Source organism: Balearica regulorum, chromosome 1 (assembly GCF_011004875.1).
Source record: "Balearica regulorum gibbericeps isolate bBalReg1 chromosome 1, bBalReg1.pri, whole genome shotgun sequence".
NCBI classification, from domain to species: domain Eukaryota; kingdom Metazoa; phylum Chordata; class Aves; order Gruiformes; family Gruidae; genus Balearica; species Balearica regulorum.
In genome coordinates, this window is record NC_046184.1 from 203767259 (window position 1) to 203782505 (window position 15247).

At 41.3% G+C, this 15247-nt stretch overlaps 1 protein-coding gene across 2 annotated transcripts in view; it reads right to left on the reverse strand.

Annotated features, from left to right (window-relative positions):
• CEP126 (centrosomal protein 126) overlaps window positions 1-11463 on the reverse strand; it is a 37687-nt gene extending 26224 nt beyond the window's left edge. Inside the window, exons 1-2 of one of the 2 annotated variants that reach the window (XM_075742321.1) lie at window positions 11242-11369; window positions 10151-10276 (exon numbers count right to left, since the gene is read on the reverse strand). In XM_075742321.1, coding sequence (XP_075598436.1) covers window positions 10151-10276; window positions 11242-11348 — 233 coding nt within the window. In that variant the 5' untranslated portion in view covers window positions 11349-11369. Of the gene's footprint in view, window positions 1-10150; window positions 10277-11241 lie in introns of both variants that reach the window. The other variant, XM_075742320.1, reaches the window with a different exon arrangement.
• Between the last annotated feature and the right edge of the window lie 3784 nt (window positions 11464-15247).

The following is a 15247-nucleotide window of genomic DNA, read 5'->3' on the forward strand; positions in this document are numbered from 1 at the left end:
CTTTCCTTTGGTAGGCACAAGCTTGGTGAAGCTATCTGGAATTTTTATTCCTGCTGACAAAATCATCAGCTCTTACTGACAAAGTAGCTCCTTGAGTGGAATACACCCAGCAAATTTATTGGCACCAGTGCCTATGCAGGCAAGTCAGGTTTAAATACAGTAATACTGTAAAAGTAATACTCTTCAAGTGAAACTTCTAAAGGCTGACATGCAAGGATCACTACAGCTGGGAGCTTCCCATCTTTAGAGTTCTCTGTGTGTTAGAAACATGATCGGACAGGTCACTAGTACACTAAGTAGGGTCCCATTCCTAGCCAGCGTTAGTGGTAAGAAAGGTAGTAATGTTTAGCCACATGCTCTTTGTTTCTCTCATGACAATAAGATACATTCCCATAACTTTAATGACTTGTAGTTGCTTCACAGATCTTGCTTAATGGAGCAAAGCTGCTACTTAACAGAGCTACTCCTAAACTCAAGTTATTTTAATTATTCTTCCCTTTGCTTTTCAGGGAAAAAGTTAAAATTGAAATATTCAACTTGACCCTCCCTAGTATCCCTCCAAAGTGCTGACTGATCACCTATGAAAACAAACAGAAAAATAATTTGAAATATTTTTTTTTTAGAAAGTCTGAAGTTTGTAATTGCATAATAGTAAAAAAATAGGAAAACTGCCAATTAATTCCCAAGTACACGCTTTTACAGGAATATCCACTTTAATCTACTTGGAGGCCAAAGCATAGCAGACAGAGAGATAAGGAAAGTCGACTATTTTGGAAATTCATATATGCATGGTTGACAAAACGTACTGAAACTAATGACTGAGGACTTCCCAATTTTATGGACAAATTATTACAGTTCATTAATAGAAACTGAAGACAAAATAGATACTATTTTGGTAAAGTGGAAATACACTGCAAATAGATTCCTTGCAGCTATTCAAACCTTAAATCACAAAGACTATGTATGTACTTGCATTCCTGCCATCATTATGAGTGTACCTTAAAACTCCTCCTCATAACATAAGGGGAAACTGGAAGTTGTGTTACATCTGATCTTCCTTTCTTCAATACTACACCTCCAGTACTACCAATGTTAATCTCAAGAAGGACAGTGGTGAAGCATATGAAAAGCCAAAAGCAAGAAGAGAGACAAAATGTACAAAAGGATCCACTGCTTTTGCTAATGTATGTAGCACTCTGGATTAATGTTCTCCAAGGTAAAAAAATAAAAATGCCAGTGAAGACCATAAGGAATTACTGCTCCTACTTTGGAAGTACGTTCCCAAGATCTCTCAGGAGCAGTATTTCTCACAATTGTCTTGGATCACAAGAACTGCTGAGACTACATCCTGTAATGTATACAGATGGTAGCTTATGGTTTATTTTAACAACCTGTTTATTACAAATGACACTTAATAGTTACATGTTCAAAAATCCAGGTGAATTTCTACAATTCAAGGTAACTCTTCTTCTAGAGATGAAGTTACAAAACTCTACAACTTCAAATGAAGGACAAGACAGAAGACTGACTTATGCAAAGAGAAACAAATTAAAATATGACCCCAACACTGCAAATTTCATTTGCAAACTTCAGTTTGTCAGCAAGCAGGAATGGCTTCACTTGAAGCGTAAGGTGAAGCCAGACAAGCAGTTATCAAAAAATAGAAAAAATCTGCAGAGAACTCTATCCACGTAAAATGTCTTACTGCAATTTGGTTAAAATTTCACAGGAACTTTAATTGTTCATACAATCCAGAAGTTAGAACTAAAAAAGTAGAACTAGACTTCACTGTCAACTTTCAGTATTCCTGTATTTCACTCACGTTAAAATCTGATACAGAAATCTGCAATATTTTACATCTTTATCCTGCCTAAAGAAATAGGAAAATCACAACAGAGGAAACAGACTTGCTTATCCTGGTAAGTACTTTAAACGCATTCTTCTTGATCCCCTTAATACTCCTAGAAGCTGCTCAAGAAGGCCTTTAGTTGAACTGTAGTTGTTAAATTCAGACATGTGGGAAATTCTACAACTTTGCACCTGGAGTAATTCCAGTGTATAGCTCCAAAAAGGAAAGAGTAAATTCTGACCAAGTCTTTATTTATTCATTTTTTAAACTATTTTGGAGTATGATTTAGCTGCACTCTTCCACATTCCTAATAACTGGCATAAAAAAAAAGACTGTTGTTCCATATAGCTGGAAATGGGCAAGTCCAAATGCTGATGCAAAAGGTCTTTTTCACCACAGCTCATCACGATCGCTATTTGGTTTGGATTAAGACATGAAGGAGAAAAAGGATCTTATTTTAAATGTAAGGAAATGCATTAAAGATATTCATTGAACCCTGCATCATTAACTTCTTGACCTCACAGAATGTAAATTGTGACACCCAGGTGCATTATGTAAAATAAATAATTTTACAAATGCACATTGACATCTTACAGAAAAACAGTTAAAGCAAATGTTTGTTCATGCAGTCTCCTTAAGCCACCAGCTTAGGTTCATATCACAGATGTAACATTGGCAAAAGACTATGGCTTAAAGATGGAGAGTTAGCAGAAGAATTTCCTGACCGGTGTTTTTTTAACCCGGTTTTTCTGTCTACTATAAACAACCCAGCAGTGCAGCAATTTTTGAAATGGCTGCCAAAATGTTTATAGTGAATTTGGAATATGAAACTTAAAATATTTAGCAGTTTCACATATACAGACATTATGTGGAAAGCATTTTTATGTTAAAAACAGTATGACCAGATGGTGGAACTATTTCCTGGTTAATTTTATTAAATTATCTTCACAGCGAAGTGATGGATGCTCCATTCCCAGGTGGACTAAATGCTTACTACTACCTTGGATGAAACTGAAAAAAGGAATATATACAGTGCATATGTGTCACGGTTTAACACCAGCTGGTAACTAAGCACCACGCAGCTGCTCACTTACTCCTCCCTCACCAAGGGGATGGGGAGGAGAATGAAAAAACAACTCCTGGGTTGAGATAGACAGTTTATTAGGATAACAAAGGAAGAGAATAATAATAATACTGATAATAACAGTGATGCATGAATGCAATTACTCACCGCATGAGAAAGGAAAATAAAACAATCCCATGCCCAGTCTGTTTCCAAGCAGCGAATCTGCCTCCCAGCTAGCCTCCCCAGTTATATATGGACCATGACGTTATATAGTGGGGAATATCCCTGTGGCCAGCCTGGGCCAGCTGTCCTGTCTGTGCTCTCCACCTTCTTGTGCACCTGGCAGGGCTTGAGAAGCTGAAAAATCCTTTACTTAGCGTAGACACTACAACTACCTAGCAACAACTAAAACCATCAGTGTGTTATCAACATTATTCTCACACTGTATCGGCTACTAGAAAGAAAATTGACTGTCTCTCAGCCAAAATCAGGACAGTATCCACCCTTTATTCCATACCATCTATGTCATGTCCAGGTCCTGTACTTCCCAATACATTCCAACTAATCACCATCACTTTGCCTGTCTTTTGATATGTACACACTGATATCATTCCCTTAGTCTATGGGCCATCCCTCTGAAATGTCTGTTGAGTTCATTTAGTCCATGACTTTTGGGATCCATCTATCCTAACAGTCTCAGGGCAGGGGAGATGGTGTGTCACATTGGATAGCTGCAGGCTGCATTTCAAGCTCATAGCTGATGTACCTGGCGTGGTCCATGCTCACAGTCTGCGGGCTGAAGATGTCACTTTCGAGGACATTACTGGGCACTTGTTGCTGAAGCCAGTTCTGGTTTCATCACCTTGCTCAGTTTCATCAAAGTTCATTCTTCATTACTCTAGGTGATTCTTAGTCTAATACTTTTGTTACGGCATATAGCAATCATTGTAGTGATGACATGCAATATTATGTAGCAATCAGCATCATACAATGTAAATCACGGGCTATTCTCACCCAAAATCAAATCCCCTTGAGGTATTACATGGATCTGCCCCATCTTTCCACGTTACCCACCAAGTACACCCAGGTCCTTGAGCAAAAGCAATCCCATGGATGGGTTTGCCTTTGCCTGAGGCAGGAGTAACCCAGACTATCTTCCCCAACATATTCTTTATGTGCACAACAGACACTTTATCCCCTTCTACAGTACGTAAAAGGTTTGATTGGGCAGGGCCAGCTCGATTGGTAGATCCTCTAGTGTTGCCTAACCAGGTGGCCTTTGCTACACGTGTATCCCAATGTCTGAGGTCCCACCACTTACTGCTCTCAGTGTAGTCTTTAGCAGTCCATTGTATCGTTCAATTTTCCTGGAGGCTGGTGCATGGTAGGGGATGTGATACACCCACTCAATGCCATGCTCTTTGGCGCAGCTGTCTAGGAAGTTGTTCCAGAAATGAGTCCTGTTATCTGACTCAATTCTTTCTGGGGTGCTATGTTGCCACAGGACTTGCTTTTCAAGACCCAGGACAGTGTTCCAGGCAGTGGCATGGGGCACAGGATATGTTTCTAGCCATCCAGTGGTTGCTTCCCCCATTGTAAGTACACGGCGCTTGCCTTGGTGGGTTTGTGGGAGTGTGATATAATCAACCTGCCAGGCCTCCCCATATTTATATTTCAGCCATTGTCCTCCATACCAGAGAGGGTTTAACCAACTGCTGGGCTTGCTTGATCGCAGCGTATGGTTTGCATTCGTGTATAACCTGTGAAATAGCATCCATGGTCAAGTCCACCCTTCGATCATGACCTCATCTATATGTTGCATTTCTTCCTTGATGGCCTGAGGTGTCATGGGCCCATTGAGCTACAAATATTTCACCTCTATATTGCCAGTCCAGATCCAGCTGAGTCCAACTGCTTCAATCTGAGCAGCCTGATCCACCTGCTTGTTGTTTTGATGTTCCTCAGTGGCCCGACTCTTGGGTATGTGAACATCTACATGATGTGCTTTCACAACCAGCTTCTCTAGCTGGGCAGCAATATCTTGCCACAATGGGGCAGTGCAGATGGGTTTGCCTCTGTGCTGCCAGTTGCTTTGCTTCCACTGCTGTAACCACCCCCACAGGGCATTTGTCACCATTCATGAGTCAGTACAGAGGTAAAGCATCAGCCATTTTTCTCGTTCAGCAATGTCTAAAGCCAGCTGGGTGGCTTTTACCTCTGCAAACTGACTCAGTTCATCTCCTTCAGCAGCTTCTGCAATTCGTCATGTAGGACTCTATACAGCAGCCTTCCATCTCCGATGCTTTCCCACAATGTGAAAAATATTCCATACATGGTGCCTTTTACAAATATTACATACTATTTCTTTGTTCTCTGTTATCTCTAAAGCCAGTTTTGTCAGATTTAGGTCTGCATTTCTCTAATCAACTATCGGTGAGTTGTTTATAGCCATGGAGTCTTCAGTGCCAAGCCTGTGCGCCATCTCTTATCATCCCATGCCTGTACTCCTCTACGCCACATCCAGCACCTCCAGTTCTCAAGGCATCTGTTATCATACCAGGACTGTATTTCCCTACACTACATCATTACATTAGAGTCATAAATATCTCATTCTACATAGAATAACTGCTTGTTACTGCTATCTATATAAAACTATGGTCATACCATAAAAATATAAACAAAGGCAAAATAAATTAGGCACAAACACCTGGTCAATTAGAGAAATTGCTGTTACAGCTAAATCAAGCAAAACAAAGCTGTGTGCAGGTCAAGAAAAGTTCAGAGAGAGCAAGCTTGGCAAGCATCTGTCCTGAGGCCTCGCAAATTCAGCACAATCCTGTGGCCCATTACCGGAAATGGCAATACTGGATTACAGGTCTACATGGTTACAGTGACCACTACTTCTCACAATTTCATTCAGATGTAGAAAGCAATACTAAACACTTCACCCTCTCTGTTTACCAAGTGCTAACATTTTTCTACCATTTCTGGCACTAGACTGCTTTTTACTCTGCATCAACAACACTGATGAATAATTTAAAGAGCTTTTATTAAATAATCAATGACAATCAGCCAGTAGGTGGAGCACAAAGCTTGTGCATATGTTGAAAATAAAATATTTTGGAAAAAAAACCAGCAGTAATGGGAATAGATTAGAAACTGATATAAGCTGGGAAAACATTTCCATCCTCAATTACAACAGATGGATTAGCTATTCAGATTTCAAGGTAATTCAAAACACTAAACCAAGATAGCTGACTGTAAGGTTTATTTAAAAATGCACATAAACAATTGCATTTCCAGAATGAACCGACTACCTGCAGCCAGTAACGTCCCAGTAAAATGAGATACACATTTTGCATTCAGCAGTAACAGTGGGATGGCTGCAGTCCCCAGCAAATCAGCAGCTAGTATTTAAAAAGTACTGCAGTATATAAACACAAAATATGATATCCTATTAATTTACATCAAGGATGTGTTTAGTCAGTAGCTCTTCTTTCCAGAATACTGTTATTTAAACAAAATATCTGTCAGCTACTGCCCCAGAGCATATTTAATTCTTAAGCTGATCTTGAAATTGCAACTTCATCTATTAGTGAGACAATAAAGGAGTTACTTTCTTGATACTAGGGCAACTTCTGTAAAAATAATCAGTAGGCAGTTCGTTCACTATGTTGAAGCACTGCTGTTAACAGAAAACCAAGGAGCTCGGTCAGTACAAGAGATGCAAAGAAACTAATGGCATCAGATAGGTTAGGAATATGAGTTCCTCCAAGTATTCACTTTGAAAAAGATCTTTGACTTAAGTTCTGGCGGCTTTGCTTTCCAAAGCTATACTTGCTCTTTTCTGCACAAGTAATGTTTTTGTCTCTTTCCAATAAACCAATTAACTGACCACATCTTGTCAGAAGTTGAGTATTTTTAATGCTGAAGCTACTGCATTTTAGAGGTATTGAAAACAGATCAATACAACACTGTCAGGTAAAATTTCATTACAAGTACATTTAGAAAAGGTGGAAAACAGAAGACCTCAATCTGCCAGCTCTCTGCATACATAGTTCTCATTAGCTGGGCACTCAGACTTAGACTCAGCCTTGGTATAACCTTATTTAAAGGTAGGCTGGTGGTGGTTCTTCAAAAAAAAAAAACAAACCACCAAAAAACCCCACTGAAAAGTTTTCCTCCACAATGCAACACAAAGAGAATGAACACAAGATTGAGAATAGAGCAGAAGCTCTGATATATCTTCTCTAGATCTATTTGCTAAAGGAAACTCACTGCTATTACTTTTCATCAGAGGCTTTATAAATTTAAAGTTGACATTAAATTTGGTCACGTTTGACCAACTTGATAAACTTTTTCAAAGAAATGACTGGCCTGGTAGGTGAAGGGAGAGCAGTGGATATCAGTGGATTTCACTAAGGCCACTGATTCTGTCTCCCATGAGTTCCTCATAGACAAGCTGTGACGTACAGGCTGGATGAGCAGACAGGAAGGTGGACTGAAAACCGGCTGAATGGCTGGGCCCAGAGGGTGGTTAGTGACATGAAGTCAGGTTGGAGGCCAGTAACTAGTGGTGTACCCCAGGGGCCAATACTGGGCCCAGTCCTATTTAACATCTTCATTGATGATCATGGATCACGGGGCAGAGTGTACCCTCAGTAAGTCTGCAGATGACACAAAACCAGAAGGAGTGGCTGATACGTTAGAGGGTCCTGCTGCCATCCAGAGGGCCCTCAACAGGCTGGAGAAACAGGGTGACAGGAACCTCATGAAATTCAGTAAGAAGTACCAAGTCCTGCACCTGGGGAGGAACAACCCCGTGCACCAACATATACTGGGGGCCACCCCACTGGAAAGCAGCCTTGCAGAGAGACCTGGGGGTCCTGCTGGACACCAGGTTGAACATGAGCCAGCAGTGGGCCCTTGCTGCAAAAAAAGCAAATGCTCTCCTGGGCTGTGTTAGGCAAAGCACTGCCAGCAGGTTGAAGGAGGTGATCCTTCCCCTCTGCTCAGCACTGGTGAGGCCACACCTGGAGAACTGTGTCCAGTTCTGGGCTCCTCAGTACAGGAGAGACAAACTGGAGAGCATCTGACAAAGGACCACGATGACGAAAGGACTGGAGCATCTCTCCCATGAGGAAACGCTGAGAAAGTTGGGATTGTTCAGCTTGGAGAAGAGAAGGCTCATGGGGGATCTTATTAATGATCTTATTATTAATACCTGAAGGGAGGGTGAAAAGAGAATGGAGCCAGGCTCTTTTCAGTGGTGCCCAGTACGAGGACCAGAGGCAACAGGCACAAATTGAAACACAGGAGGTTCCTTCTGAACATCAGGTAACACTTTTTTTTTTTTTTACTGTGAGAGTCACCGAGCACTGGCACAGGTTGCCCAGAGAGGTTGTGAAGTCTCCATTCTTGGAGATACTTGAGCCATGTGGATGTGGTCCTGGGCAATGAGCTCTAGGGCCCTGCTTGAGCAGGGGGGTTGGACCAGATGACCTTGAGATGTTCCTTCCAACCTCAACCATTCTGTGTGGTTAGAAGTAGAAAACAGACTGTTATACTTCACAGTGCACTTGTGTCTACTCTCCATATGTTGAAAGAGAAAAATACAAGAGAAACAATTTCAGTTTTGAAATTATAAAACAAGAGTAACTTCTGATACATGCCTGTAAGCCCTGTCAGGGAAAATTTAGGGTGCTGCTATGTGGAAACATGGAGCTTAAGTCATGCTACCCTTGAGAAACCATCACAGCTAACACCTTTATGTGCGTTACAAAGGTAATGGATCTTGGCTTATACACAGATTTGAGACATGACCTGATGGCTGATCCATTAGAAGATAAATCACTTCCTAACTGCATAATTGTCAGGAAAAAGATATTCAATTTCAAGGAACTTTTTCTTTCCAAATTACTTTCCTCCATATATGTAATGACACTTAATTTTGAATTTTATTTCACAGCTTATTAATACCGTATGCACTTGCTACCTTTCCAACATTAGACAACTAACTCCTTTTCAGCAGTTAGGGGAAGATGTGTCACCACAGACTATCATTTGAACTGCTTATGATGCTTATCGTTATGCCATTCTCAATTATCACAAATGGAAACAATTCTGGTTTATGAATATCATACCTAAATTTTTAAGTGGCTCACCTGAGTAACTTGGATTGATACTGAGTTTAAGGCTGCAATGAAATTCATATGGAAATGTATTTATGTGTCAAAGAGTATTAGTTTAACTATACCCATCTATCATAAATATGCAGGCTGTCTGGTATTTGCTTTTACATTGGAGTATAATTTTTCAAGACCAGAAATACAATAAACAGTGTTCATCTGAGAGGCATAGTGTTACAGTGGTACTGTTCCCAAAAACTAAATAAGGTATTTAATCTTTCAGCTGAGACACAGTTCATTATCTGCAAAGGTTGTGGGTCACACACTGTCTTTAATCACTCCCAGGTGATTATACTTCCTCTTCCATTTGTCTTTACATTTCAAAACATACACTGACAGCACATACTGTCAAGCTAAAATGGCATTATAAACAATATCCACAGCCCCTCTTATGAGTTATCAACACATTTCAATAAGTAAACATTGTACAACAGCAATCATCTGATACGGGAACTGTGGGGATGAATGTTAACTCATATTAACTGAATTGAGTATTTCATGACTTTGCATTGTCATGTATGCAGAAAGGCAGAATACTCAAAGCTCTGTTTAGAATTTCAATGCAGAATAACTTTATTATAAATAAAATCCTGGACTAGAAAGACTTTGCGTTGTGTTTATTGTGAAGTGGGAGCACAAAGCCCCACCACGTAGGGGAGGCTATGCAGATGGAAAAGCACACACCTCAGAAGGCAATGACAACTGCCTGCCTGCTGACCTGTATGGTACAGCTAATGTATTTTTCACACATCCACTGAAGCTAATAAAAACCAGAATACTACTAGAAATGCAGATCCTTGAAATGAAAGCACTACTTACCTTTACTTTATACAGTAAGAGGTGACTACAGTGAGTTTCCAAAAAGTAGTAACTCAGAATATTGTTCTTTTTGTATTTTATTTGTCCTATAGCAAGAAACTGGATTGGTCAAACTTTTCAGCCTAGATTCCTCTAGAACAAAGCAGTGAGGCTATTTAACAATGTGCAGGTGCAAATAACTCCTTTTTTTTTTCACAATCTCTCACCAAAGGAACCCTAGTTACTTACCTCCTTCTTCTGTTTGTCTCTATTAAATATTTCTGTGCCCTACTCCGACATATTTTTTGATCTTCTTTCAATGCCCGACGTTCTTCTTCTAAATCCTGTTCAAAATGAAATGTTAAAGCTCTGTCCCTAGCATTGTGTTAAGGACAATGGAAACTGTATCAAACAGCTCATTAAAAGATTAAAATCCTGTGTGATTTACTTTACGTATCTTTTTAGGAAAGGGAAAACTTTATCCATGAGATACAAAACGCTGATATGTCTTTTGACTAACTACACAACAGTTCGTCCCATAAATGTATATTATGATCATACCTAACTTTATTCAGAAAAAATGGAATTGCATTTTACTGTTTAGTGATTTTGATAGAGGATTTGCACTCATCTTTCCTGGTATCAGCAAATGAGAAACCTCACCTTTATTATGTCTATTTGAAGATACATCTTCCTGTTATTATCTAAATCTCTAACACATGGAAACATTTATCACAGAGAAACAAAACAGCCCCCCCCCCCCCCCCAATCTAAAGAATTAGTTGTTTACACTGAAATTTGTTAATACCACCAGATAAAAGCTCTCCACAGTGCAAGATCAGTCCTGCCTCACTTCATTGATTTAAATAGCACTGTACAGACACAGCTTAGACCTTGTGTCAGTATTTATTACTTAAATTCAAGAAAATATGGATCCCCAAGTTCGGATGGAACCGAATGGCAGTACTTCTAAGAGGGAAAACGAAGAAGAAAACGCCAAAGTTGCCCGAGAAGTCAAGTTTTCTACACCAGTTTAAAAAAAAAAACACAATGTACAAGCTTTATTTCGAGCCGACTCTGAGGAGACCGCTGACGGGGACACAGGCCACGACGCCGCCGCCGCCGCCGCCACCCCTGCCCCACAGGGGCCCCTCACGGCGTCCCGCGGCCCCACTCGCCCCTTCACAGGGCGGGGGAGGACCCCTGCCACCCCGTCTGCCCGCCTCTCTGCCGGGAGCGCATGCCCAAGGCAGGCCGCCTCAAGGCCGCCCTCAGGGACCGCTCCGCTCCGCCACCCGCTTCCAGAGTCCAACCCAGCCCCTCGCCCCACGGCCGGATACGCGGAAGGATACACAGCAGCACATTGCCTCCCCCTCGCGCAGCCCTGGAGGCCACCGGGGAGGTTTTGCCCCCACGCCGCCACGCCGCCCTTCCCGCTGGGCTCCATTCAGCGCCTCGGACCCGCCGCCCCTACACCAGAGCGCCGCAGTCAGTGCCGGGCGCCGTCCCGCTCCTCAGCGCGGCCCGGCCACGCCGCCACCATCGTAGCAACCGGAGACGCTGCTTCCTTCGCAACGGGGCGGGGCCGCGGCTGAGGGGAGGGCAGGGGAGCGGCTGAGGGGGCGGTGACCAACGGCTGAGGCGACGGCGGGGGAGCCTTCAAAACAGTCCGGGCCCGGCTTGGCTTCGGAGATCTTTGGTGGAAGCTAGCTGTGGGCGCTTTGCTCCGCTGCTGGGAACCCTCCGTGTCTGCCCGCCTCTTCAGGGACACTGCTGCCGGACTGCGTGCCAAGGCACGGCGCCTGGCTGTCAGGCGGCCTTCCATCCTCTCTGTGCTTTTGTAAATAACAGGGTGCTTTTTAAAAAAAAAAAAAACAAAAAACAAAAAACAGCCCACACAAACCCGAAAAACCCCACAACCTGGTATATGAATGCGTTTTTCCTTAGTTTTGCACGGCAAACAAAGCACCTCCCTGAGCCCATTTGCTGCTTATGGGTTTGCAGAGCTCTCTGCAGATGTCTGTTAAATCTGTTGATGGACTTGGAGGATAATTTTTTTTAACCACAGGGTGTAGAAATTGCAATGCAAAGAACAAAAAGATATGTAAAATTGTATTAAAAAATACAAAAATATAAAAAGTATATAAAAAAGTAAATAAAATTTACACAAAGTAATTTGTTCTTAAGACTGAAAAACTTCATTTTTTTCAGGCAAAGCAGGGTGTGTTGTCTTGGGATGTTGCCGTGTCTCGGATTCGTTGTCAGCAGAAGGCTAAATGCCTTGGTGATTTCCTGGCGAGACATTTCTTGGCTGTCGTATTTGAGCTTAAACCAATTCTTCTCTTTTTCAGTGTGCAGCTGTTCTGTCTTTGACTAGGAGGGTAAAAATAGTAGTTGGCATTTGTAAAATGCTTTTTGCCACAGAACCCTGCATATTTGTAGCGCAGCTTGTGAAGTAGGTGTTACTGTTACCATTTTACAGCCAAGATCACTGATGCTTAGGTTGCCAAATGTGCTTAATATTTATAATATCCCAGTTACCACAGTTGAGAAGATGACCGAAAAATGGAAGTCTTTCACCTCTAGTTGAGAATACCAGCCACAAAGTCATCACCTCTTCTGAACTCTTCTGTGTTGAAGGTAGAAGACTCGTTGTCACTTTACTACCATGTGCTTTTCAACCCATGTACAGTTTAAAAATCCCAGTTTGCCTGATGAAATGCAGTGGTTCATTTCGGATGCAGTAGAAGGCTTTAGCAGTATGGAGAACTGAGTCACCCAAGCAGGACTGAAGCAGAGCTGGGAAACAGCTGCACAATTTGAGCCCATGTCACACCTAGGAAGATTCAAGTTCATGGTCAACTCACGCTGGCAGAGTTTGAGCTTCTTTAGACTTACTGCAAATTTTGATCTTACACAGTGCAACTCACAGCTTCACCTTAGATACCTTCTGAAATTTAGAATTAAGAATAGTGTTTATATATCTTTCTGTCTTTCCCTTTTTTACACAGAATCACAGAATGGTAGGGGTTGGAAGGGACCTCTAGAGATCATCCAGTCCAACCCCCCTGCTAAAGCAGGATCACCCAGAGCAGGTTGCAGAGGAGCGCGTCCAGGTGGGTTTTGGATATCTCCAGAGAAGGAGACTCCACAACCTCTCTGGGCAGCCTGTCCCAGTGTTCAGTCACCCTCACAGTGAAGACATTTTTCCTCATGTTCAGATGGAACTTCCCACGTTCCAGTTTGTGCCCATTGCCCCTTGTCCTGTCACTGGGCACCACTGAGAAGAGTCTGGACCCATCTTCTGGACACCCTTTAGATATTTGTAAGAATTGGTAAGATCCCCCTTTTTTTTTTTTCACTTCTTCATAGCCCTCCTTTAAGGTTATTAGGTGTTTCTCCTGGTGAGCAACCTCAGGTCTTTCAGACCTTTCAGGTCACCAGACTGTGGGATGAGAAGGTGACTAGCTGAGGACCGTGTGTTTCAGAACCATGTGATTGTTCTGGGACAGCGAGCAGCCTGATCTCAAGTGGTTACAAAATGGAAGGTCCCACTCTGGCAGCAGGTGTGAAAGAAGTTTCATGAATTCTGCTGTGGGCTACAGACTGATATTCCAGTGAAGGATAAAGATCAGCTCTTAAATCTTTGTGGGATAGATTCTGAATTTATTACAAATCTTATTTCAAGGCTGGAGCATAGCTATGCTGCTGCAGAAACACATTTTTCTTTCCTTCTTGTTCCAGGGATGATTAATCTGCTAATGCCCTTTAGCCCTCCAAGCTTCAGTTTAACTGTGTAGGTGACTGCACGGGAGAAGGAGTTCAGTCAAGGTTTGGACCATTTTAACCATTTCTTCCTGAAATTTGTCTCCTCTTCCTATTTCTGTGTATAGAAGGAAGAATAAAAACTGTTTGTTCCCCCTTAATGTCATATATGGACAGCTATGAAAATCTTTTCACCTTCTTACCTCCCTGAGACCGTACTATGGATCACAACCCGCATCTTTAATTTAAAGACATCAACTGGTGCACTAGTTAAATATATTGGAAAACTATGATGTGCCATGCAGAACTTTAAAACAAAGTGAAAATTTGATTTTGAGAGATATTGAAGAACTAAAATTGTTAAAAATTTCACAGGCAGTTGAATGTGCTCCTCTCAAGCAGCGGCCAGGTACAGGTGCTTAGTGCCCCTTAGCAATTAATTTTGTAAGAAAACATTGGATTGAAAAATGGATAAAAATCTGAATTTATAAATGTGTTAACCCTCCTCTCCCAACTGCTTTCAAATCTTGTAGCAAAAGCTATTTCCAGTGCATTTCCAGCTATTTCCAGCTTCACACAGGGATGGAGATGAACCACAGTATTGAGATAAATTTGGAACATTGGCTGTATCAATGTAAGGTGATGTTGAACAGTGTATTCTGATGATCCTTTAGACAGTGTATCTCCCAGTGGTATGTTAGAAGCTGAGGTTTCATTTATTCAGCCAGACATAAACAATTTAAATATTCTAATGTGCATGAGGAGTTCAAAATCTGTTTGACTTTTATGAGCTTTTCAAATAATTTGCTTTTTGGTTAAAATGTCAGATCCAGTCTTTAAGATATAAGAATAGTAGAATGTGTGAATGTGTGAAAACTCTAAGTGCCTGCTATGTAGCTTTAATTAAGTTTCTGTGGACTACACTTAATCTTTTTCTGGACATTCTCTTGTACTTTGACATTTTTCAGGGGTAAAAATCATTGTATTTGAATAATTGTCGCACTCTCAATACTTCTGTTCCTAAGGACAGGCTACCAGAGAGATGAAGAGACTGCTACTGTCCTCCCGGTAAACAATTTTCAGTGTAATACAAAGCATTATTTTAAAGTAATATTTTTCTGATTTCTATTTAGAATTTGCTTTTAGGACATATTCCAAAATTGCCTCCACAGCCAATTCTAGTGCACTACCACCACACTCATGTAAATGCCTTCATTTTAATGATAAAAACCTTTGTAAAAATGTTAAAACATCAACTAATTCTTGTTCTTTGAAGTAGCTCAGACTACTCAATAACAAATATACCAATACTCAAAAATAGTATAAAAGAAAATCTGTCACAGTTTTATCACAATGAAAATGTATTTGTTTGATGTGTCATGTAAAGGTGATAAGCAGTAATTGCTCTCAGGATACAAGCAGTCGTATATAAAATCTACTGTGCAATTGAAATGTGGTTTATTAAATCCAGGCATTAAAGGAGTGATGTGTTGGCTGCTCCCTGTGCTGTAGACATTCCCAAATAGTTAGCTCAGGACTTCATAGTGTACAATCCTTTCCACAGAAATTTGAAACCCGTCA